The 27,098-nt window shown below is 46.9% G+C and overlaps 1 protein-coding gene across 1 annotated transcript in view; it reads right to left on the bottom strand.

The window, feature by feature from the left end:
* The window catches only part of SH3RF3 (SH3 domain containing ring finger 3), a 252,470-nt gene extending 227,538 nt beyond the window's left edge, over nucleotides 1–24,932 (bottom strand). The window contains exon 1 of the mRNA XM_075136349.1: nucleotides 24,502–24,932. Coding sequence (XP_074992450.1) covers nucleotides 24,502–24,897 — 396 coding nt within the window. The 5' untranslated portion in view covers nucleotides 24,898–24,932. The remainder of the gene's footprint in view (nucleotides 1–24,501) is intronic.
* Between the last annotated feature and the right edge of the window lie 2,166 nt (nucleotides 24,933–27,098).

Genomic DNA, 27,098 nt, shown 5'->3' with positions numbered 1-27,098 from the left:
GTCACTCTCCTTTACCCCCTCCCCGGCTATAGCAGAGACAGGCGATACGTGTTTTCGAGATTTCGCATTGCCACAGATTGATCTCTTTCACATTACGTGCGAGACAGCTGATAACTTGCTACCTGAAAGGCAACTGTATGGGTAGAAAACCACCCGAAAAGGGGAAATGGCTCAGACAAGAGAGTTCACAGTGGTTAACCTCCTGGAACACATTAGCTACACCAACTCCCAGTTGCCCAGACTAAACAACCCTGAAAACCTCTTGATTTTATTCACTAACAGGAAATGATTCAGATACAGTTCTGCAAAGGCAGTCAACAAGAAGAGGTAAATTATGCACACTCGCTGTACTACATTTTACTATGAAACAATCGAGTATAAAAATTATTCAGCTCTGATGTAATTTTTTCTTCCTTCCTTCTTTTTAGTGCTTTGCCCTCGCTTGGCACATCTAAAATATAAATTGTGATGCTTTTATCTTAAGAGCTCAATACACATCACTTAATTTTTTTAAAACGCACATATCCTACAGCCTCCTGACAGAGCAATGCATCGCCAGGTGCAAGAGAGAGACAGAAATTGGGATCTCTTACAGAGAATGGTGCCTGCATATAAATAATAATGAAAACCAAAGTGCTGTCGGGTCTGGGGCTGTGAACAGAAAGACTTTCCTCTTCCTTTAAAGCTTGCTTTTCATAAGAGAGATTTACTTACCAACATAATGTTACACACATATCACCGAACCAGCACGTAAAAGGATCCAGATCTTTTCTGGCTCCACAACTCATCCCAACTGCTCTACGAAGCACAGCTATGGTCACAAAACCAAAATACCCCTGTCCCCTGTCAAATTACATAGTGCCAGCAGCAGCAGAGCAGTCCTGTTACCTGAAAATAAAGTCAGCCTCCTTCCTCCTGCATATATCTGTACAAATGAAAGAGCCAGCCTTCAGGTAGCACTTTCGTGATAAGGCAGAAAGTTCATATATTTTGCAAAATTTTAACTACATTGGCCCAATATATACATACATATATACTTACAGCCACACAGAGTAGACGGAGGAATGGTATTTGGGATAAGTTGCCAGCATTCTTTCACGTTTTGCTGGTCAAACAACACCTTGTATGTTGACTTCTCCATTATCAGACACCTGGAGCACTGCTGTGATCAAGGACAAACTATAGATCCAACAGCCTGTCCCTATCATCAGCTCCAGGCTTTGTTGATGCAGACTACTGGCAATTATTTTCCGTTGTCCTTATTATTAAAAAAAAAAAAAGTCCCAAGAGGCCTAGTAAAACCTCCTCATGGCCCATCACGGTTCAGGTTTTAATTAAGAGCTGCAACCAAGTGTTTACGCCCCATGCAGCCGGGCAGAACCTGCGTTCAGGATAGCTCTTCTCCCGAGGCAACTTCTGGAGCTCTTCATGCCAGCAAAGACCTACCTAAAGAGGGGCAGCGGGGGTCTGATTGAGCAATTTGACCTCAACCCAACTCTATGGGCTGCAAAAGTGTAAGAAAGCAGCAATTTGCCTAGTCACGTGCTGAGGAGTGCTGGGAACTGGCCGCTCTTCAAAGTCAAGGAAGAAGGCTCCTCACAAAATGCCAGCTAGTGCCAATTTTAAAATATGGGTTTTGTAATGCCTGGATTCCCGCAGCTGGAGGGAGAGCGCCGGGCAAGGTGCAGCGCAGCGCACCCTGACGCTAAAAACCCTGGGAAGTTGGGCTGACGTACTTTGTTCCCATGCTCACGTCAAACGGATTCCCAGCTGGGAGAGATGCTTTCCTGTATATCTGGATATACTGTATTTCCTAGGATATCCCAGGAATTTTACCGACACTTTTCCGTGCTATTCTACGGATCTATAAACACCAGCAGGGCCCTTCCTGCTCTTTCTGTTATCTTCGAGTTTAGGTCTTACATTTATTAAAAAAATGCGGGTAAGTGTAGCTTCTGCTGAATCCTGCCATGGGGAAGCAGGTGCTTCGTTGATCTTTCCAGAATGACCTTTTTTTTTTGCACAGTTGTCTCCCATAGAGGAGGCTGAAGGGGATGACCACATGGTCCCATTTATCTATACAGCGTTGGGGACCAGAGGCCGAGAGCACTCTACTGCCTTACCCAACTTTTAAGAGCGAGAAGAGGGTCGTGTGAATTCGGAGGAGGCACCAGAAGTGACCAGGGCCCTGACGGGTTGCGGTGTCAGTGTCTCCCCTGAGGAAGAAGGAGCAGTCTGTGAGACCATCCAACGCACCACGTGCACCAAAGCACTCGCTGACAAGACGGCAGCAACCACTAGGTAGGATTACTACGCGCTGGGCATCGCGCAAGCAAATTTCTAAGTCATCTGGTTAAAGCAAGACTTAAGTTTGGGACCTTTTCCTGAAAATGACCGTGACTTGGCTTGAAACACCATATGAGGAGGCCAAGAGGCATGTATGACCACAGCTAAACGTGCCTGTGAATAAGGGCACCTGCAGTGAACGCCATAACTGGGCAGTGAGGGAGGAAGCACCGCAGGGTCGTGTACGGTTTAGCCAGTCTCACGGAGAGACGCGTTAGCAACCTGCAAACTGGGCAGGGGACGTGGCAGCAGCGGCTCAAGCAAGGGCTGACATGTCTGAACGGCCGGTGTCCGGTGCAGGCTTGTACCACAGAGAGGTTGTTCCCTGCTTGCACAGGAGATGAGAAATGAAATTCAGCGAAAGGCACTCCCCAGAGAGGGGGGGACTAGGATGACGCTGCAGATGTTTGGTTCACCAAGATAACGCCAGCCTTCCTCCCCTTTCACCGCCCCCACATGATAGCAGCAGGGTAAGGGGTTGGGACCAAGACACACGCCGAGCCGGTGACAGCCTCAAGTGTGCAGAAATGAATGATGACTGCCCTTGGGGGGTTACTGCTGGGCTGCACCTAAATGAGTTACATTATTAAAACAGCAGACTATTTAAGTCCCACCGTCTGCACCTTGTCTTTCCCCTGCACGTCCAGAACAATCCTCCTGTTCATCATCCTCCACCTATTGCCAGCTGTAAAAGTTTAGTGTTCCTATTTCTAACACAATCCTAACGTAAGTGCAGACAGTAAAAAACACAGTGCTAAAACCAGTTCCTCTATTTTTACATTTGTTTCAGACTGGAATTCGCACAATTTTCTAACCATATGCTTTACGGGACTTACCGGTCCTGCAGGGCTCACAGGACTCATCAAACCTAAAACTGAAGAGTATACTTGCTTCTGAATTCTGCAACGCTTATGTTGTCCTATAAATCACTGCCTCCGCTCCCCGGCTGCTCATCAGGAGCCAGTGTTTTTTCACACCTGCAGCACTTAGGACTTTAAGACACATCTACAGCAATTGTTACTGTGGGATGGTTTACCAAGGCAAAGAAGACGCATGGGTGAAAGAACAGCTTTGGCTTTTTTTTTTCTATAAACGCAGCAATCCAGTAATTTTGCTAGATGGAGAACCTGGTAGGGGAAATCACCGTGTTGATATTTAAGAATAACCTTTATACCTTCCAACCAGAACTTTCACTTCATATCTCCATTTCTTATGAATATTTCAGGAAGTAGGCCATATATAATTAAAGACACCTGTGACACTTGTAATGCTCATCCCCCTGCAATAGCTGACAAAGAGCATTAACCCTGAAATTACATTTTACAGTCCTTCTTCTTCCCAACTCCTTCAGCTCCTCTCTTATGAATTAGTCAAGTGGAAGACTTCAGCCATGTTCTTAAACAATTCCTGGTAGGAGGGCACAAGCCACCGCAACCCGCGTTGCCTCGTGCTAAATAGATGCAGACAGGTACAGCCCGAACACAGTTCAGTAGCTACGCAGAGAAAATTATCTCTAACCTCAAGTCAGCCCTTTATTTCTGCAGAGGACACATCAGACACATGTTTAATTGAGAACACGCTGCTAGAGTTAACCACAGGCAAAACTGCTGTAACCGAGATTAACACAAGTACGCATTTAAAGCCTCTGCTGAATTGGGGCCTTAAGTGAGTACCTCACTTGGGAGTGGGGAATTATCATCAGAATACCTGCATCTGTAATGGGCCGCGGGGAACTGCTTTCAAAATTGCTTCTGAAATACTCTATTTTCAACATCCTATTATCAACTCTACTTGGGAAGCAATGGATTTAATTTAGAGAAACAGTTCAGCAAAACAGATGGGCTGCGTGTCACTTCTGGGCTCCTTCAAGACCTGTTGCCTTTCTGCGTTTTGCGAAAACTCACCAATACCGAAGGGAACAATAGTTAAGAACCTCATATGCTTTGAATACATAAAAAACCTATATTTGAGTCCTAAAGCTGTTTGGCAAGTCCTTCCCCAATCTGAGGGAAACTAGGCTGTAAGACTTTGTGACCTCTTTGCTTATCGTATTCGTCCATTCAATACTACTGACAAAGCGACTCCTTTCTTTGATGGCTCGCGATGAGCTCTGCCAAGTTAAATAAAGGGCTCCCTGCTATTAATCTGCTCTGTTAAGGCTTCTTATTTGGCTGAACCTGTTTGTTGAACAACTATAATAGCCATAAATACTTCAGATTAACTCACAGTAGCCCCAAAGCAAAGACAAGCTATAAATTTTCAGGACAGGTGACAATTTCCAAAGTCTGAAGGAAAAGACAGACTAAGTGGCTGGAGCGATGGTTGCACTTCCCAGCTCTGCTTTCAGTCGCCGACAGCACAGATATAAACATTAAAGAGCACACTCAATCCAGAAACTAGCCAAAATCATCCTTTAAAGATTAACAAAGAGGGATGCAACTCCTAACAATGCAAGAGTTTTAAGGATTGCTTACTTCTGAAGCCGTTGTCTTCATTGCCATGACCTGGCACAGCCTCTGTTGCACCGATGTGTTGTTCAATACCTCTGTTCATGTTCCTGGGCAACCGGTGGCCCTGCTGGAGCAGGGGGGTTGGACCAGATGTCCTCCAGAGTTCCCTGCCAACCTCAACCAGTCTGTGATTCTGTGATCTACCAGTAATGAACAGGGACGCACTCTTCTTATTCAGACCCAGATCCTCCTACACAGCCCAGGAGGCAGGTTGGCCGCTTTTCTGATGCTTTTTCAGTACTTCTTTCCAGGTCCCTGTTCAAGGACCCTTTTGGCTGTTTCCATCCTACCGAGTGTGCATGTTCCTCAATGCACCCAGGAGTCCTGGTCCCCCGGGACACAACCTGGCTGGGCTGAAAACCCGGGGCACATAACCTTCTCCTTCTGTTCCTTCATACAAATGCCCCTGATAAGAAGTATTGAATGTGGATTACCCTATCATTTATTCTTAACTTGTTTTGAAGGCTTTAGGGCATTAAATAACCCAATAGTAGAAGATAATTTTAGAAATTTTAATAATATACATTGCAGCTTAGCAAAGCTATGTGTTGAAGTTATAGTCTGTGTATGCCCAGCTCAGCTTTAATCACTTCAGTAGAAAATGAGACAATCAAAATATGATTCAGAAGAAAGAAATGAGCCAGGGCCTTTCCACTGGCAAATATTAGAAAACCAGATTGATCACAAGCAGCCAAGAGAGAGATTCGCGTGCCTTGTACAGAAGGAGCAATAGACCGTTCATATTAGCTACAGATGAATTTGTTTGTCTTAGCAGACAAACAATTTCCTATCAGTAACGGTGGTTATTTTTCAGGGTAAAATAGCAATGTCTTATATTGAAATAAAATAACAAAATGAACGTTTCACTCTGAGGCAGTAAGTTGAAGTGAGAACAACATTTCCTTCTTAACAGACTGACCACTTGCTATCAATCTGCAAAGAAAAATACAACTCTTGAATAAAAACATTTACATTCTTCCTCATTTGCTTTCCTTCTTGTTACAGGAGCCGCTTTGCCAGATGGTGGTTAGCAGATGAGCAGTTTCCGATGATGCGGCTCCTTTGGACCTGTATTGCTAACGCACGTGATATTTAAGGGCTACCGGTCCAGCACAGAACTTCTGTGGCTGGGTGGCAAATCCCAACCCTTTCAGAGGGATAGGTGACAACTCATCAAGAGCACCACCAAAGGAAACCTGAGAAAGCTGCAGCAGCATAGGGATTTATTCCCTCCTGACTTTTCTGGGAAGATTTCAACAGGAGAGGGCGGTGCAGGGACAAGTGAACACCTCCCAAGAAATAATTACAGCATCCTTAATCATAGGTTTCAACGAGAGAAACTACCTTGGTGTCCCTTCTTCTGGGTTCTCTGAAGGACTGCATACGCCATGGGTGGGGTTTACTCTGGACAAGTACTGATTTACAGCAAAGTTATATTTTTACTAAAACTGTCCTATAAACAACAACATCTGTTAGAGGAAAGAAAAGGATATTTTTTAGGGTTTCTCCTTTTCCATTCTATTTCATATAAACAAGTTTTCAGAGAAACTTGTAGGAGCCTCCAGGAAACAGACGGAGCTTTGACACAAACTCTTATCTTGCCTTTTTCCCCCCTAGCTTATTCATCAATTTTCTAACACTGGCAATAATCTCCATGGATAAATGAAACGTACCAAATGGTTAATATTTTGCGAACTTTCTAAGCACGTCCTGTCTTCCCATGGCAGATGTATCTAAGAGCATCAGTTTCCCATATTGGACAAACATAAGGAGAACTCCCCCATATTTTATCTGCTGCAGTAGGCACCAAAAAGGAGGATCACATTTCAAGTCCTCAGTCCTTCCTCAGAAAAACAGACTGGTTTCTCTTTCAAGCCCTCCAGGAGGGTCAGGGGAGAAATGGTTAAAAAAAAAAATTATATTAAGGACAGCAGAGGCAGTATCATGATTTCCATGTTTTCCATCTTCTCCAGATATGGAATGATTTCTTCTAACAATACAGAACAGAGTACTATTTAGCAAGAGAAGTAAATTAAGGCTGTGCTTCATCTTTTTTCTTTGCCAACACAATGGAGCTGTCAGTAATATAACCTTGAATGTTCACTTTCACACATTAACCCTTTGAGTCCTGTAAATATAAGCAGTCTTTTTGTCTCACGGGGAGAAAGTGCATTTTAAACTCCTGAAACAATGGAGAACAGAAATTTTAATTAAAGTTTTCCTTGCACACATGCACAGATAACCCTCCCTTTAGCAAAGAAAAGCCCTTTTTAAAATTAAAGTTATCATGCTGAAATTATTAACATAACTCCTGGGAAAAATGCATAATCTTTGCATATCAAATGCCAAAATGACTAAGTGAACTATGTTTAATAAATATTATGTTTCCCTTCGAGTTCATACAGTCAGTTAATCACGCACTGATAGGCGAAAAATATTTTTAAAGCTCTAAGTATTGCAACTTAAGCATTTTAAATTTGACTGGCGTCCTGGTCTTTCTGGGTCCCTGAAGGTCTCAAATCTTCCCTCCTCGGGACGCAAGCCAGCAGGAATAACTTGGAAAAGACCGGGACTCTCAGATCAACAGCGCTTTTCCACAGCTGCCAAGTCGTATGCCGTCCTGCTGCTCTTAGGTGAATCGCTGAGGCCGTTCATCTGCATGCCTGCGCGGCTGCCTGCGCTGCTGCCTGCAGCTCGCTGCTGCTGATTTTTGTTCTGTTTTGGGGCAGGGGAGGCATTTTTAGTGGGTGCCTGGGCTGGCTGCATGTTCACACTGCATGATTGTCACTGAGCTCGTACCCATAAGTTATCGGTTTTGATCCCAAAGCTTGGCGCGGGGCTGATTCCTTATTTCAGGGTATCAATATTTTGGTGTGCAGGGGAGAGAATTTACAAGAGGAAATACAGAAAATGCTAGGCCCTACGTCTGTATTTTTGAGGCACATCTTTTCAAGCCTGACTGTTTATTAGGCTCGCTTACAATAAAATCTCAGGCTCTCTCAATACCCTAAAGGGTGCAGCAAAAAGTTTACATCATTATTTGTTTTGCGTACTTAGCAAGAAGATTGAAATGTCACTGCAAAAGAAAACCTTGACCACAAAGTTACCACGGGTGCGTGATTCTGCATAGGTGAAGGGAAGACCCAAAAGTAAGAGCAATTTCATTCCGTCTCCTATATTTATCACCACTCCTCCACCCTGGAATCAGCTAGATCCAGCCCTTGATTCACAATATACATAACCACAATCAAAGGACGCAAAGTCCTTCAGTCCAATTAGGGGATACGTTGATCCGTGACATCCACCTGTCCCTATCCTCTCCTCCTAAAATTCAAGGTGCACTTGCATCCCAGCTGCCGTAACTGAAGTTCCTCTACAAGGTCTTTTACCTTGGGAGGCTGGTCCTGGTCTAGCCAGGCACCTTAATAGACATATGTCATCTTTAAAAAAAAAAAATAATAAAAGCAAGTTATGAGCACAGTCTTGTCATTTAGCAGCTAAGTATATAGCAGCTGTATTTAAAAGTAGCCACTACCATCCAGTGAAAGCCAATTAATTATTTAGATATATTTGTAGGATTTATAGGGCAACTGAAGCCAAAGCCAGCTAATTGAAATCCTGATAACAGATTGAAGCCCACACTAGATCCTATGCTGTGAAATGCAAAGTCTTTATTAAATAAAGCCATTAGGAGGATGATAATCCCTGTGGCCTTAAATATCAATAAGGTGCAATGTAAATAATAAAAGGCAAAAATCCAATTTTCATGCAGTGAACTTTCAAATACTGCGCTGTTTCCATTAAATTACCTTTTATTCAACATATTCTAATGGCACTGAGGGCACATCAGGCTTCCTTGTAATACAATTATTGTTCAGCATAAAAACCGGTTTTTAACTTGAAACAGAAATGTGAAATATTTTATTTGGTTTCTCTCGTATGTCAAATGACATGAAAATTGAGAACAAAAGCTTCATAGATGCAATAAAAGAGAAAATAAGCAAAGGAAAAATAAACACATGCAAACAAAAAAGACCCAGAATGTGAAGACAAAAGAAAGAAACAGGGTACATAATAGAAGTTTTCCAGTTAATTTTACAGCAATTTAATACTAGGAAATAGAACAGGAAAACAATTTCAGTAACTAAAGTAACTAAACTTGGATACAGGCCAAATGGAGCTGTAGCACACAGTAAAGGAGGTGAAACTCATCAAAGCTCTTTAACCACAACAAAATCTGGTGTGAAATGTCTGTCACGCTCCTTCCAAACACGAGGATGACGACAAGAGCTTGAGCGCATCAAGTGCCGCAACAGCACAGTGCTTGAGCCTGGAGGCACGCGATCGCTCCCTGGCTCTGCCGTGCTGGTTGCGGGTCACTTTGGACGTGCTTTAACTTCTCATCTACAAAGGGAGCACTGGTATTTACTGTTTTCTATAAAGTATTCTGTGGAGTTAAGAAACATTAACTAAAGATACCTCTGTTTATTAAAGAACTGGAAACTGTAACATACGGTCAAGAATTTACTGTTATTGTTCCGAAACAGAATATCCCTGTTGGGAAATTTAAACAATCCATTAAGGATGAGACTATACTTGCTATGGACGTCAAACAATTTTTCCACTATAAACCCTTCTGCAAATCAAAAGAATTCTTCCAGCAAAGCTGTGATGAAATAAAGAGAAAAGAATGACTCCATATTTATTCAATTCTATATTCAATTTGGAAGCATTATACCCAAAGAAACCCTTCAGCACGAAAATGCAATTTTCCTTATAGCATCTTCACTGCATCAAGATGTTTAAGGAATCAACAGTAGAGATCAGAATTCCTGTAACCTCCCAAAACACATAAACATGCATTTTACAATATTTACTTTTCACTGTCTGTAGCTGTGTCTGCCACGTCCCATTTTCTATGCCCATTCTCTGGTCGTAGAGTCACAGAATCCAAGAATGGTTTGGGTTGGAAGGGACATTCAAAGATCATCTAGTCCAACCCTCCTGTAGTGAGCAGGGACATCTTCCACTAGATCAGGTTGCTCAGAGCCCCGTCCAACCTGACCTTGAACACTTCCAATGATGGGGCATCCACAACTTCTCTGGGCAACCTGTTCCAGTGTCTCACCACCCTCATTGGGCAGAATTTCTTCTTTACACCTCATCTAAATCCACCCTCTTTCTGTTTAAAACTGTTACCCATCGTCCTATCACTACAGAGCCCACTAAAAAAATCTCTGCCTTTCTTATAAGCCCCCTTTAAGTACTGAAAGGCTGCAATAAGGTCTCCCCGGAGCCTTCTCTTCTTCAGGCTGAACCCCAGTTCTCTCAGCCTTTCCTCATAGGAGAGGTGTTCCATCCCTCTGACCATTTCATGTCCCTCCTCTGGACCTGCTCTAACAGATCCACATCTGTCTTGTATGGAGGCCCCCAGAGCTGGACACAATACTCCAGGTGGGGTCTCACAAGAGCAAAGTAGAGGGCAGAATCACCTCACTTGACCTGGTGGCCATGCTTCTTTTGATGCAGCCCAAGATACGGTTGGCTTTCTGGGCTGCAAGCACACGTTATCAGCTCATGTCCAATTTTTCATCCACCAGTATCCTCAAGTCCTTCTCCACAGGGCTGCTCTCAGTCCATTTTTAACCCAGTTTATACTGATACAGGTGCCGAACCTGGCACTTGGCCTAGCTGAACTTCATGAGGTTCACATGGGCCCACTCCTCAAGCCTGTCCCCCTGGATGGCATCCCTTCCCTCAAACGTATCAACGGCACCACTCAGCTTGAGGTGTCAGCTGCAAACGTGCTGAGGGTGCACTCAATCCCACTGCCTATGTCATTAATAAAGATATTGAACAGTACCAGTCCCAATACAGGCCCCTGAGGGACACCACATGTTACTGGTCTCCATCTGGACATTGACCATTAATTTGGTCCACCTCTGCTCCAATGCTGCTTACTTGCAAAATGGGTAGGGAGCGTCTGGGGTTTGCTCAGGAACATCTCTGCACCACAGGCAGTCTGCCACCCCGTGCGGAGGGGCTCCTGGGGCCAAGGGGTGATGGCGATGGGGCAGAGAGACAATGTCAAGAGGTCACAGGGATAATGGCAATGGGGCCGGCTGACCGGCTGCTGCCCAGGTGGCTGAGAGCAGCAAGGGGGACCGGCAGCATAGGACCTCACAGGGGCACAGAATGGGCCATGGGGGTTTCCTGAGCTCTCAACTCCCATCAAGCCTGAGTGAAAACACAACGCGTCCCCCCCACGCCCCAAGGGAGAACCAGCAAAACCCCTCCACGGCCGGGCAGCACGGGCAGCACGGGGGCGGGGACAGGGCCTCCATGCGAGACCTTCATTACTGGCAAAATTGTTTCCTTTTGCTTCTTGTGTATGCAAAGAAAGTAAATACAGGAAATCAGAGGGAAAAGGCAAATCTATTCATGGCATGCAGAGCAGAAAATAGTAACGTCTGACAGACCTAAAGTGAAGTAATACAGCAACTCCATCAGTGCAAACCATTATCCTGAATAATATTTGCACCAGGTCAATGAAGCAAAGCTATTCGAATGACGTTCCTTGAGTTTTTCTTCCTAGGAAGGAGACTATTCCCTTCCAGCAACGCTCTCAAAAATGGCTCTGCTGAGGTGCTACGATATTGCTACTTACTACGGTAGTGATTTCTCACACCTCCTACCAAAACTGAGTCACAGTCCTAAAGAGGCCCCCGAGGCTCTCACATGCCCCTAGGAACAGCTTGGGCATCACAGCTCTTTCACTCTTAGCTTCGAAATCTGCAGTCTCTTGGAGCTACCGGGACTGAAGAGGAAGAGGAGATGGAAGTAAAAAAGAAATCAATTCATCCTTTCTACTGCAGAGAGAGACTTTTGCTCTCTTACAACGTGCCTAGCGGCACTGCCAAGTAGCAGATTACTCACTTTCCTTCATTAATTACTGAAAAAAGCTACAAAAACCAAAACAGTGTTTATTTGAACTTCATTCAGACAAAGCTACTAAACAACTAGGATGCTGAACACTACGAAGGTCAGGATCTCCCCATACGATTACTTTCAAAAAACGCAAAGTAACCTTTACCATCTTGCTTGAGATTCACTCTGGTTTTTATCTGCTCGCTGCCGATCGCTCTGGGTTTACAGGTTAATGAGACAACTTCAGGGTGACCATAGTCTTTACTCTGTGTTTGGCTTTTATTTATTTTACCGGCATTGGAAAGGAATCACTGGTTTGGGGAGTCAGCGTCGCTATCCAAAACCTTTAAGTCATGAGTTGACTCGTCAAGGAAGCACATGTTCATCAAAAGCATCAGAGCAGCTGAGGAACCTCACTCTATCCAGCTTCCCGCAATCTCTCATTTTAAATGTGAGCTCAGACTCTTTTAACCCCAACCCTGTGCCAACACAAAGTTTCCCTCTGATAGCTATGGGGAGGATTAACTGAAATACGCTTCTCTTCCATCCAAGACAACAGACTGATACTAAAAAACCCCCACTTTCATCACAATTTTGATAACCGGAGGAATTCATTCTCAAGTGACCAAATTAAACAGGAAAGGCTCTGACAGAGCAGCATCCTACTGCAGAAACTGCCCAGCACTGCCTGAGTGTTACCACCTGAATCCTCCTCCCGTGCTCAGGGGCAGGAGACAGCTCCTGCTGCTACTGTTTCCTAAGCAGGTGGTGGCCTACGTGAAGAGTGGTCAAAGCAAGGCGAGTCTAGGGATTTTTAATTCCACGACAAATGTGCTACGGCACAAGCCCACCGACTCCATTTCAGCTGTAGCAATGAGGAAGACGCTCATCAGCAACAGTTGGCCATGCCCCTGGTGTGGCAGCGGTTCCCGAGCTCGGAGCAGAGGGAACAGAGACTCAAAAAAGAGAGTTCAACGTGCTCTCCAAATTTTATTAGTCTTATTTTTAACTACACTCACAAACTCCAACCTACAACGCTGTCAGGGCAAATTCTCCATAAACACCCTTCTCATATTTTTAAGATTAAGCTATCACACGAGCCATACTCCCACAGGAAACCAAACATCCAGAATGATCCTCTCCCGTCTTCTGCACGGCCCCGTGCTGCCTTTCAGTATGACTAAATGTGGTACAGTCATCTCGTCATTAGCTACCGCCAAGCACACCCCTCTCCCAGGGTCCCTGACCACTAGCATCACCGGTGACTCGTGAAGCATTTCATCATCCACATGGAAGGAGCTCATCTTCTGGGTCCCTCTGTGGAAGAGCTCATCTTCTGGCTCCTTCTGTGGAAGGAGCTCATCTTCTGGGTCCCTCTCTGTGCCCACCGCACAGAGAAGAGTGACGATGCCCAGCCTGAAAGCCAGGCTCTGCAGTATAGGCTAGAAAGGATTCAAATGTGTTAATTTGGGAGGTTAACGATTCAACGACCACCCGAGCCTGTGCCTCTACTCCCGATACTGGCAGGTGCCCTGGCCCGCTGGAGAGCGAGGATGCACGTGGAGAGGGAAGGGGGGCAGGAGAGCCATAGCCCACCCCCTGGATGGGCTGTTCCTGCCCTCTCCTGCCTGCTGGATGTCTTCGACCGGCAGCAGAGCGTTGCAGGAAGGGGACGATGACACAGATCCTTTCCTGGATCTTCTGTTATCGCTACTAACACAGCAGTTTGTTTCTGGAGTTCTTAATTTTAGTAACTTTTTAAAGGCGGGCGACACATCTGGGAGAGGAGATGCATTAAAGAGCATCACAAACTCCCCCGCGTCCCCCAGAGGACCACGGTGACTCGATGCACCAAACCCATTTCCCGCTCTCACTTGGGGGCAGACAGCGTTCATCTTCTCAGCCCTACACACTGCAGAAGGCAGCAAATTCGATGCTATATTTTGTACTTAAAAAAAAAAAAATAGGCAAACCCAATTCTTAGCAACAGAGATTTCAGCAGTATAAAATCTTTACAAAACAAACATCAGAAGCAGAGAAACTGGAAAGCAAAAGCCCTGTGGCTCTCTACACCTCTGCATCTCTTGCAGTGTGCTGCTGGCAAGACAAAGGGAGGAAGACACCGACCTTCCCCTTAGCTACTTGCTTCCTTGTTTTCGAGGCCTGGGATGAGTGGGAGATGGCCATTCAACTCTGGCTGTTGATTTTTTGTTTGTTAACAAGCACAAAATGACCTCTCCCTGGCTGAACAATGTTATTACAGATGCTGAACCCTACACAGCCCTGTCTTTAAAGTGTGCTAAATTATTTTTAACAGTAACGACTACAGTCATAGCCCCACCATGGAAATATGTACTCAGATAAAAGCGAGACTGACCGCATATAAAAGGAAGTCCTGTGTTTATCAAACAACAGCTAAAACTCAAGCTAGGAAAAAATAAAGTTTCCTTTCTGCAATATAGATCAAAAGTACCATACTTTCCTTTTAGAAAATAATTTACTGATTTTTCATTATTAAAAAGGTATGATTGGTTTCGATTTTATGTTGCTGCATGACTGTGAAATAGAAATAAACAGATGTTTTCCACTACAATCTAACACCACGATTACCTACACAGCAGAAGAGAATAAGCAAAAAAAATTTCATCTCATGGTTGTCAACTATTATTTTACTGTATTTTATGACGTGTATGTATGACTGTATTCTCCAAGGGGTTTTTTATGATTTGTTTTAGAAAGGAAGTATGCGAAAGAATGAGGCTCTTCACACGAAAACTCTTGGCTGAAACGCAAGATGCTCTGGACTGAACACGAAGCTGTCCAAGCCTGCCTCTTCACAGCGCTGCGCCCTCCCCACGTAGTGCTGGGGAGGAGCAGCAGCCCCAGTGCTGATGAATCCTGCCCACTCGATGTGCTGCAGCTCACGCTTCTCCCAGGAAAGCCTGTGCTATTTCTGCCTCTTATCTTGTGACATTTTAGCACAAAATCGCAAGGAGGCTTGGCAGCGAGGACCAGGAGAGCCCGTCACGAGGGGCCTCAGCGTCCTCAAGGGACAGGCTCCTCGCAGCAGGCTGGTACCCATTCCCCCGCCTCCCCTCCAGCCGGCTCCTGCTCCTCTTGCTGGACATCCCTCCTCCCTCACACGACAAGCGCAGATGTGTATTTTCGGGGTGCGAGAGGAGGCTGCGTACGTGCACACCTATCGTCCCTCGAGCAGGCATGCTCCGACACAGGGGGTCACCGCGGGCACACGTCCAGGGATGCAGCAGGACCAGCCACTGCGCCACGACACAACATACACCCATGCCTAGCACACGGTGACAATGCTGCACGATTTACTGAATTGGATACGGACTCAAGAAGAATGCAGGGAACAGGTTTTTCTGTCAAAAATCTATACGTTCAGGGATATATCTATTACACACACACATAGATAGATGTATTTCTGTGTGTGTGTCATATTTACAGATAAATAAATGTTAACTGAAGTAAATCAAAACACAATCAATCAAAACAAAATCTTCCTTCTACTTTACTGAGTTAAAATAATTAAAAATTCATAAATTATTACTATCATTGGAAATGAAAACATATTGATTTGCTTATAGGGATGACAATATAGCAAACCTGATACAAGCTGCAATAAAAGCATTTCAAAACACGTAAGAAGGCAGCCTGTTAAAAGCTGTTTCAAAATGAAATTAGAAATTAAAAAGTAAATTCATAAAATCATGTCTTTTTATAGTAACTCACAGAGGAGTTTTTGATTGGAATTAGCCTGAAATTAATCTGCAAATAAGCATGTTCAATAATATTTACTGAAACAATCTTTTAGTAAAGTAAATATGATCGGGCCTGTATTTCGCTGACTTCTTGGCTGTCATTCGGAAGGCAATCAGGCAGCAGCACACCGAACGCAGCAGTGTCCCTTTCTTTTTGCTTAGGACCGTAATATCTTTACCCACAGTCCATACACAACTGCACCATCGAAATTTAAGATCTCTCTTTCCCTCTATCCATCCTGCACCTAAACCAACTTTAATGATACATCAACTGCAGCAATTCATGAACCTTTGTCCAGAAGGGGAAAGACTTTAACAGCTTAATGAGACAGTAATACATATTAAAATCAATATTATTCAGATGATGTGTCTATTCTAGTCCTCCCTCTGAAAATAACTGGGACTGTAGGAGAAACGATCATTAGCATTTTGATAACAATCTTGCCAGCCTTCTGTTAAAATATTTTCTCTTTAAACTAAAACTGGGATTTGTTATCTCATGCAAGCAGACCATTCTAAAATGAGCAATGGCCGATTCATATAGGTTTGGATCAGATCTGCTAAAAACTTGGGAAAAAAATTAATGCTAACTTGCCTGAGTAATCAGACTCTCATGCCTGCTGCTGTAGCAGTGGAAGGACACTCTAAGCATCGACTAAGAAGCAACCTCTTCCCATAAACACCATTTTTGTGCACAGAAAGGCGCTCCTTAACCATATACAGCATTAGTTTCACTTGTCTGATAAATCATATTCTAGCTGACAGCCAACACGAGGGACAAATTCCGCACTACCACAAATCCTTAAGGTATCTTGAAAACGAAACGTGGCTGAATGCCGCAGAGCAGGAAAGGGCTTTGCACCTTTGTCCCGTCTTCTTTGAGAGCAGATGAAAATTCCTCAGCATCCTCGAGTCAAGTTATGTTATGCGATTACCATGGCGAAAGCAAACAGTTCCATCTCTCTCTTTTTTTCCTTGGCGAATCCCACAGCCTTCCCTCCTCTGGCACCCCGCGCCGCAAGCCTGACTGCTAAGCCTTCCAGTTTCCAAAACGGGACAAGAGAGAGACCTGCTGCAGAAACAGCTTCACCGTCTTCACGAGGGCGCCCGCCCCTCAGAAACCCCTGCCCTCGGGTCAACCACACACAGACAGACCGGGCGCACCAAAAATCCCAGCTGCTCCCACGGGACAAGAAGCCAAACTTCGGCAGGGGCCAACCCATGCTTTGAAAGTGCCAGAAACCAGTTATGAGACAAACCCGAGCGTGGTTTTCACTGTTTAACCCCTCGATAGCTGGCCTACAGATGCGGAGGAGCGAGCCTGGCGCCAGACACCAGGCCCTCCCGGTGACCCCCGGCAGAGGAGGGGAGCAGCCCCGTCAGCTCCTTTGGGCAGACATTAGGCTGCCCATCGCCCGGGTTCGCAGGTGACCCCGGCTAACAGCGACCAGCGCACAGCAAGTTCTGTGGAGCCGATGGAAGTTATGCTTAAAAGACTGGGCAGAAAGTGCTCTTAATTCCAGATGTTTTACATTTTTCTCTCGACTTTTGAAAACAAAATGTCTTTTTAATACCAAAAGTAATATTCCCTCCTTCTGTCCTTCCCCTGAACTGAGAGGCATCTCATGTACATGTATCGTTAAATTAATGTTTGTTCCTTTTAACTGAATAAAACCGTTCAAATTACATGCAAGGACAATTAGATTAAATCGTTGGGCACACGCTGTGGGTTTTTTTTAAAGCTATTCAAACAATTTTAAAGGTTTTTCAGCAATGCTCTAGCAACATAAGCAAAACTTCCCGCAAAGAGGAGGTAACGAGTTTAACATTACTGCTGAGGAAGACGGTAACGGAGCCAAGCGAGTAAAACCAGCACATCAGCACCCCCCCGCCGCCCCGAACTGTCAGGAAAAGGCACGGCTCAAGCTGTCAGAGGAATCCGAACTGGCAGAAGAAAGAGGATCTGGGGCTGGTAAATGGGGAGAACCTGTTCCCAGGCCCATCTGCACGACGCACTAGGAAGAAATTTTTCCGATTTTTTTCACTCTCCTTTTTTGTTCTTTTTTTTTTTACTTTCTCTTTTGCATAATGGTCAGGCCAGTAACTTTCCAGCCAAAGTACCAGTCTGCTCCACGCAAAGAAGCTTCTGTAACCAGGAGCAATTTGGTTTGGTGCAAGAGGAGGGATAAATAGGTAGCTTTCAGCTGGCACTGCGTTTCCCCACTGCTCCCTCCCCAGCTGCAGAAGCACAGCTGCTGTGGGAGCTGGGGCAAGGCCAAGGTCATGCAGCTTTCTCAAATCCCGTAGTTTATCTTTGTCCAGGCTCTCATGTCCTATTAGAACTAATCTTGGGTTCTTCCCATGACAGCTTACGCCAGATTGGGAAAACCTGTTGTAAAACATCAGATTTTAACAAGGCCGCATTGAAAATGCTTGCGAAAATTCAGCTCGATATGTGATGAGTGAGCGCTGGAAAGCTGAAACCGTGTGCATCCCAAACAGTTTTGGTCCGCCGAAGTCAACAAGTCCCCGAAAACTGAATGAATCCAGTGGAGTAGAGGTCAGCAATTACAATGTTGCAATGCTTAAAGACATTAATCAGAGTGAAATATTAGTTGTAACTGGCCTTTTGCAGCTTAAGGAAAGGCTTCTAAGGAAGAGCAGACCAAAAGAAAGTGGCATCCCATAGTTACGGATATTACAGGTGGGTTACTTAAGTGCAAGAGGGAATTATGGTTTTTATCTGAAATTTAAGCAGTGCTTCTTAGCAGAGACAGCACATAATGTTGAACAAAATAGTGAAATTGGAGAGGAAATTCTAAATAGAACAGTGCAAAACTCAAGAAGAACTTTTCAAGTTGAAACAGTAATGGGATTATTAACCTAAAATTATGACACAGCAAACTAAAATAACTCTAGACCATAAGAAAAGACCTTCCAAGAGCATAAAATCCTCCATGGATAAATAAAATAATTGTTGTAGCATTTTATGTGGCAGCTTATTGACCGCACAGACACAGCCCTGTCTAGAAAGAGCACGCGTAGCCTCCCCCCGACCTGCAAGTACAGGCACACGGCGTTAGCAGCCAGCGCCTTCCGCCGGCCTGACCTGTTGGGCGCCCGGCCAGCACCAGGAGCCTGCCTGAACATGAACTGATAAGATTAGAAACAAGGAATACAGTGTACTCTTACAGCCCATACACAGCGCTCATTGCTGCATCCCTGCACCGACGTTCCCCGCAAACAAAGTGCAGCATCTCTGCCAAACCCCAGTCAACCCAGCAGAAAATAACTGTCGTAGCCTCAGTGTATAGAATCGGAGCTTTTTTAATCTCCCCGAATCCCAGCCTCTCTAGTAATAACACTGCATTTGCAGGGCCGCTTCCCTCTGAAGATTGCGAAGCACATGAGGGTGGGTGAGTGCTACTGGGGCAGGTTTTCAGCTGGGAAATGTGAAGCTCAGAAAGTTCATGAAGCTTGCCAGAGGTCAATGGTCGCGTTCTGCACAGAACCATCCTCTCTCTTCCTTCTCAGCCTTAAAAACACAGCAGTGCCACCTTCTCAAACAGCAAACAGCAGAGATTTAGGGGAGGTGGGCAAAAATTGCCAGAATCAAAACGTGCACAGGATCTTACAGCTCAGTCAAGCAAGTCTATCCATCTCTGAGTAACCAGCTACCGAACACCGAACGCTGTCACGCTAAGCGTTACCGGCGTTCATCATGAATCATTCAGAGGGATGATGTGCAGGGACTAAACTTAACATTCACATTTGACAGCAAGAGGAGTCCCATAGACGCATGCCACACTGACACAAACTAATAGGGAGGGTCCGGGGCTAGTGGCACAAAGTCCTCTCCACGGCCCCACGACTCTTCCAGGTGTGACTGAGCCACTGCTGGCCAGAAGGAAAAGTCCAGTGTCAACACCAGCACCCTTTAGTCGCATCAGGCCCATCATGCATTTTTCTAGCTTGCAAGTAAAAGCTAACAGCATCATCCAAAGATGGGTAAAAATACTCCATTTCTGGAAAACATAATGGACATGAAAATGACACCTGCAAATGGGTTTTCTGAAAAGCAAGAGCTCAGTGAATGATGCATTTTTCTGACTCAGCCCCTCAGCAATCCCCTCTCCTATGCTCATTCACTTCTGTGAGGACAGCTTTAATTGCTGGGTTTTTAAATATTCCTGGCTATATTTTTCGCAATTCCCTTTAGTATGATTGTTAAATCTCCTGCATTGAAACACATTTTTTAGCCATCTGCCAGTCAAAAAAAAAATCCACAAGGTCAGAGACTCCGACACGTGGAATATCAGTCCTATTTGGATGGCTTTACGACAAAGCTCAGGCACTGGCCATACAAACTACAGCATCAGAAGCAAACAAATCAGAGAGAAAGAACAAAAGTAAGGTAAGTCCTTACATAGTGGGCCTATGCATACTGTGCGCTGCTAACAAGAATGGCACTCCTCTCTGTGCAAATCTGACCCTTAAAAAGCCAAGTTGGAGAGCCTCCTCTGCCCAAGACAAAGTGTGTCCCCTACACAACCCACTGCTGCTTGTAACAGATATAAATGCATATAAACGCCAGGCTCCATCCGCTTCCTCTTGCGTAACCCAGGGTGGGATCTCCACCTGATGGACAATGTATACAAGAAGGAAAGGCGGCAGCGGAAAATTACTGCAAGGTCTACTCCACGTTCAATCCGCCGCAACCAGCGTAGGATGAGGCAGGACTCTCACAAAAAATAATGATTCAATGTCTCTTCTGGAGAATTTCTATAAACAGAGCAACTGAAAAGCCTAGATAGCAAATTAGCGCTGCTCCCTCTGCTTACAAAACTCCTGTGAAGCCCAGGGTAGTAACCTTTCCCCTGGGCTAGCAAATGGCAGCCTTACACCTGAAACAGTGAATTAGCTCTGCAAAGCTGATACATGGGAGAAGCATCCAGTGCAACACAGGGGAGCGCAGCCCATCCGTCACTTCACTCAAGCACGCTGACACATCATTTTCCTTATGCGCATCTCTTACTCTCTACCGTTACCTATATCCCCGCCTGGTAATGCACCACATGCCTATCTGTCACTTCAGCCACGTTCTCTCTTCTGGGTAAAACAAGAGACATGTTTTGTTTTTCTAGGTTGTTTCTTTCTCATGCAAATGTTGTTCTCAGTTTGTATTGCAAGCAAGCAAGCAATAAGCCCTGCACCTGGAGTGGGAGACGCCTGGTTTGGGAGGAAATTACTGAAGACTTGCATGCATTTAGCTGGCTATTAGGTCTTGAGAACCCTTGAAAAAATTCTAAGTGATAAACTGCAATCATTGTTAAAAAAAAGAAGCAAACCCCAAACCCCACACTCAGTAAAGAAGGCAGATTTACCATAATGCCTCAACAATCTAAGGGAGCCATTCACTTTGACAGAACCTAAACTCCCCGAGTGGTTCGACAGCGGTAATGGAAACAGAGGAGCCAATAAATTATAACCTTGTGTGTAATGCGCCTACCATTATAAACCACTTTTAGCCTCCTGCTTTATCCCCTGGGGGGGCCACTCTAACAGTTGCTGGATTTCCTCTCCCTCATTCTTCCAGTGTGTTCTTTCAGCAGTCGGACCCTTTTATAATGTCTAATACCATACTCTGCATTTACATAGCATCTTTAATGTGAACGACCCAAAATACACTATACCATTTAGAAACAGACTATTGTTTTTTTACAGGCTGAAATAGAGGCATTGGGAGACTAACTGGCTTACGAAAGGTCACATACCACTATATATCGATAGAATCCCAAATATTTTTCAAGCGTATATTAGTAGGTAAACACCACTTCCAGACCTCTCATACTGAAGATGTATACCACATATCTTAACACACCTACAGTATTTCAGAAGCGTTTCCGAAGAATGGTCTTGGACAACTTTAGGAGCAGCCCCAATGCTAGTCCATCCCCAGCCCAGCCCCTCCCACACTGGGTTTCAGCACTCTGGATAGACCGAGTCTGCAATAAACTATGGGAAAAGAAGGACCAAAGACCGGATAAAGAAATACAAACCCCCCTGAGTTTTGCCAAAGTGATAAAAAACATTCGTTGATTTTAGAAAATACTGTCTATGCAAAGAAGACTTCCCCGAAGTATAAGGTGTAGAAGTAAAACACAGGCGTAACAGCAACATGGAAGTTGGCCCTGCTCTGTCTTCTAAGGTTAATTAAAACTCTCACAGAAACAGATCCCTGGTGTGATTCTAACATATTGGTCCGAGGATCTGGGCAAGACTGAAGCCTCATAGAAGTGACCTTGGCTCTCTGCCATTACATTTCACAATTAGCATTTTCCTTCCTAACCAAAAAAGCCCATAATGGTATGTCCCATTTTATATAACGCATTACCTAAAATGAAAGGTATTAATTAGTAAAATAGTGTAATTTGCATTTAAGCCCCAGGCAGCAAATCTACAGCAATTTCTGAAATTAAAAAAAATGTATATATCATAAAGAATCACTTCAGCTCTCTCCAAGGGAGCTAAGCTGTCAAAGACCAATGTAAAACTGAAAGGGATGCAATTCTGCACTTCAGTATCAGCCTCAAAAAGCCTAATTCTCGGCTGGTTTGTACCATCTATTGTTTAGTACAGAGAGAGGTGCTGTACTCTTGTCTCCAGGATAGCTCAGCAATCAGCTGTATCAGCAGCTCCAAGGAGGATTATTCTCCCCTGCTGCTTTTTTTTAAAAGCAGATTAGTTCAGACTTTCTTTCGCTGTAATGAACCTTGTAAGGATCAAGCACATTGCATTGATTTCCAGGATAAAATTGTGCGGTCAGTCAAAAGGCCAAGCAAACAGTTTCACAGACCCACTCTGCCCCAGCAGACCCACTGCCCCAGAATCACCCATCAGCCCCACAAGGGGAAAAAAAAAGCAATTGTTAACCATACAAGCCAAAATGTGATTCTCAGGTCATGTGTAACTTTGCTTTCTATCAAATTCAGATGGGTAACAACCCACACAGAAACAGACAACAGAACTGAAGATGCTCACTGAAGTCCTATTCAATCAAAGTCAGAAAACGATAGAACGTGATGTGTTTTTATTTACTGTATGATATCCGCAATAATGGCTAGGGAAGTAACTTCTTATAAAATGCCAATTTATGGTAAAATAATGAAAACTCAGCTTCTCTAAAATTTTGCATTAAGATATAAAATTACCCTCAAGTAACCTTCCCCATCAAGCATTTCTTTACATGCACACACCCCTGTAACATCCTAGCTTGACTAGGATGTAAAGGTATGAAAACCAGAGATTGTCTTCTCTCTGGATGGTCACAAAAGCTTGGTCAGGGTGCAAGACCCTGCCTCCGCAACACGAACCCTGCAGGTGCAATAAGCCTTCTATGCAGACCCTACCTCCTGTAAGAGACTATTATCTGGACATCAAACCAAACCGTAAGGATATGTTATTTTAAACTACCTAATGAATGCAAACTTCCCTTTTTGTAATGCTGAAACTCAAGATGACAGTTGTCTGCTATGACAAAGCCGCCACCCTAAGTTTAGTTGAAAAACAAGTAAGCAAAAAAGCAGAGGGCAGAATCCCATTCCTTTTTTTCTTCTTTAAATTTGACAAATCATTATTAAATACCTGAAGATCACTGCGGTCTACAGCTCAGTAATAAAGGATCTACCCTTCCGGAAATATTGCCAAGCATATTTCACTTCAGACTCCAAAATTGAATTTTATGGAACAATGTATGGCATTTGCCATCATTTCCTGTAGGCAAAACTTCAAAACACCGGTACAGGTCTATTCATTTTTCTCAGGGAAAAAAAAAAGAAAAGAATTAATTGAAACATTTATTATAGCGATACAACTTCACAAGGAATCTCTGCATTGACCTTTCCAAATCAAAAGCCTGTACAGTAAACTACAGCTCAAGCAGATTTCAAGCAGAAAGATCAAAGACAATTAAATATATCCACTATATATATGACATTAGAAATAAGATGAAGTTCACAGTCTTCAGAGCGTCTCCATTCCAAACTCTCCTAAAGAGGTCCTATAGTAAATTTTATCATATTGAATTCTATAATAACACAGAACACTGGGAGGAATTGATCGTGTCCCCTCTGAGTCAATGAAGCCCTCGCCATTGATTTTAAAGGGAGCAAGATCGGGCACTCGATTGCAGTTTTAAAATAAATAAATGCATATGTTGCAGTACTCTCCTTCAATAAATCACACACCTTATACATAAAAATGAAATTACGTTCCCTTGGGAGGGGAAACTTCAGCTTCAAACCCCGCTCAATCCTGGCTGTCAGAAGGACTCTGCGTGGCTGTAACCGCCCAGGCAGCGCCCCGGGAGCGGAGGGGGAAACTCGGGGGTGAGATGAAGGCGCCGGGTACGGGACCGGCCGAGTATTTCCAGCGCCTTATCCCCGCAGGCAGCACGGGAGGGGGAGCCGGCTCCTGCCTGCACCTGACAGACACCTGGCAGAGGCCGACACGCCGAATAAAAGCGCTTGCGAGTCACTGTGTGTTTCTTAACTCCGGGAGCCACGTCTAGCTCTGCCACACCGGGGGCTGCCCCGGGGCCCGTCGGTGCGGCAGCTGCCGGACAGCCGGTACGAGCCCCCGCGGGGGCTCCCGGGGCGGCCCCTCCTCCCCCCCGCCGCCCGCGGCCGCCCGGAGTATTTCGAGGACACCTCCGGCCGACCCTCCACTCGCTCCCATCTTTACGTCGCGGGGGGCAACCGCAACCGACGGCCGCAAGCGCGGGGAGAGGCCCACGCCGCGGTGCCCACGCCGGGAGACAGCCTCCGCCGCCCCGCGGGACGTCCCGCCGGCAAACCGCGACCGCCCGGCGCCCCGCGGGGCCGCGCACACGCCCGACCGCGCTCCTTCGGCCCTCCCGCCCCCGGCCCGGCACCCACCTTTCCCAGCAGGGCGCTGCGGCTGGCGGCCGCCAGCTCCCGCAGGCTGGCGGCGGCCGAGGCGGCGGCGGCGGCGACGGCGCTGGGGGCGGCGGCGGGCTGGGGGTACGCGGGGGCGGCGGCGCTGGGGCTGCCGCTGGCGCCCCCGGCGGCGCGGGGCCGCTGTCGGATGCCGTCCAGGAGGCGGACGAGGAGGATGTTGGCGGGCAGCTCGTCCACGCCACAGCCCACCAGGATGCGGCACTCGGGGCAGCGCAGCTCGTGGCGGGAGCTGACGATGCTCTCCAGGCAGCGGCGGCAGAAGGTGTGCTGGCACGGCAGCACCTTGGCCGTGGTGTCCAGCCGCTCCAGGCACACGGAGCACTCCAGCAGGTCCAGCAGCGACGACTCGTCCATCGCCGCCGCCGGCTCCCGCTCCGCCGCCGCTCCGCCGCCGCTCCGCCGCCCCCTCGCCTCCGCCTCCGCCCCCGCCCCGCCGCCGCCTCCGCCTCCCCTCCGCGGGGCAGCGCAGGGCCCCGACGCCTCTAGGGCCGCCGCGGCCGGCGGCGGCGGGGGGGGGGCGGTGGCGGGGCGGCGGGGGCCATCGGGGCGGCGGGGGTGCGCGGGGAGGCGGCGGCGGGGCTGCCCCCGGCGGCGGGCCGCGGCGACCTCGGGGGCTGCCTGGGCGGCGCTGCCCACCGCCGTGCGGCGCAGCGGCGATGCCAGCGGCGCGGAGCGGTGCGGGAGGAGGGCACCTGCCTGCCCCCGCGCCTCCTCCCGCCGCCCGTGCGCGGCTCGGCGCGGCTTGGCGCGGCTCGGCGCGGCGCCGCTCAGCAGCTGCGGCGGGGCCCGGCGCGGCCCGGCGAGCCGCCCGCCGCGCCTCCGCGCGGGGCGGGGAGCGACGGGGAGCCCCGGGGGGGCGCCCGCAGCACGGCGGCCGCCCCTCGGGCGGTCCCCGCCCGCCCCGCCGCCTCGCCGCCGCTCCATGGCTCCCTGTAACCCGACCCAGCAGGGCTCGCCGCCCGCCTTCCTCCGCCGCGGCTCCCTCCTCCTCCTCCTCCTCCTCCTCCTCCTTCTCCTCCTGGTGGAGGCTGCTGGACGGGCCGTGCGGACGCACGCTGCCGGGGGCAGGCGGAGGAGACCCCCTCGGGGAAGCCGAGGACACCCGGGCGGGGGCACGGGGTAGCCCCTGCAGCCCGGGCCGGGCCGGGCGCCCCGAGGGGAGCGGGGGTCGCGGTGGCGGACGGCCGGGAAGGGGTCCGCGGGCACAACCTGCCCCTCGGGGGAGCGGCGCCTGCCCCGCGGGCCGGCAGCGGGGCCGGGGTCCGCGCCGCCGTCCCGCCCCGCCATCCCTGGCGGCACGGCGCCCCCTGGCGGGCGCGGCGAGGCACAGCGCGGGGGCCCGGTGCATCGCCGCTCCCCCCGCCCCGGGTGCTTCAGTGCGTCCCCAAATAATCACACTTCAATCGTTATTGAAAGGTGAAAATAAGAGCGAGCGCCGCGCCTCTTCTCCCTGCCGGGTGTCATGAGCTCCAGCCCGCTCCGGTGCGGTCCAGTCTCCACCCGGTACCCAGCAGGACTGTGCCCGGGGTCCCGTGTGAACCGGTGTTCAGGCACAGCTGGAAGGAGCGAGACCCCGGAATTTTGGAGTTACGGATCCAGGTTGTATACTAACCACAGGAGATTTTAAAAAACAAGATGCAGCCACTTGCACCTGTGGAATACGAACAGCACTTCCCCTTAGAGAAGCTGCAGGAGAAGCCCCATTCTTCAGATAAATGTTTCTTTCGAAAAAATCCCTTTTTGGCTAACATTTGAGCTAACATAGGATTAAAGGGCCTGCTTAAGCCAGAAGCTACTATTGAAATACAGTGTAATTTTGCCAAAGAGAATTTTCATTTGTCGTCCAATACCTAACCCAAGCTTTCTTCTGTACCTGTGCCTGTGGTGTAACACAGCACTTTTGGATTCTAGGATTGCAATTCAAGCGCTTGCAGAAGCCCTCCTATTCCTCTCTCAAGAGACACCTTTAAAATTGACTTTTTGTGAGAGTTGTGTCAGGAAGGCTGCACAAAATCTTTCTGTCAGATTTATGACCCTACAGTTAACTTGTGATGTATATAGCAAGATGACCCTGTTATGATAAGGGTAATCTAGACGCTGTATAGTAAAATTTACTAAATTTCAGTGTGCAAAAAGCCATGAATCTCTTGCTGCTCTTGTGCTACTCCAGAAGAGAAGGAGTATCTGTAAAGCTAAAGAAAAGCTCCTGTTGCAGAGCTCAGGTCATTATTTGTTGCTGAGTAATGTCCAGTAATCTAACCTATGTCCTTGCAGAAAGAAATTCCAAACTCAACAATTTTAAACTGTAAATAATACTGGTGCCTGGGGAAATGTGAAATACAGTAGCAAGGACTTGGGCTTTCTCTGGAGCAAAACTGTTAATTTAAGAAAAAGGAGTAATGGAGAACCTTTAAGGATAAAAGGCATTGCTACAGCAGGGAGAGGGAAATACTGAAAAATCTGTAACTAAATGCAAAATTGTTTCAGCACCTCAGATTCCTTCCTTCAAAGGTGAAAACTTAAATATCACTGTCAAAACATATAAGCCAAAAGTG

Source organism: Calonectris borealis, chromosome 1 (genome assembly GCF_964195595.1).
Source record: "Calonectris borealis chromosome 1, bCalBor7.hap1.2, whole genome shotgun sequence".
Lineage (NCBI taxonomy): Eukaryota > Metazoa > Chordata > Aves > Procellariiformes > Procellariidae > Calonectris > Calonectris borealis.
Note: the sequence above shows the minus strand (reverse complement) of the source record. Positions and strands in the feature narration are given on the sequence as shown.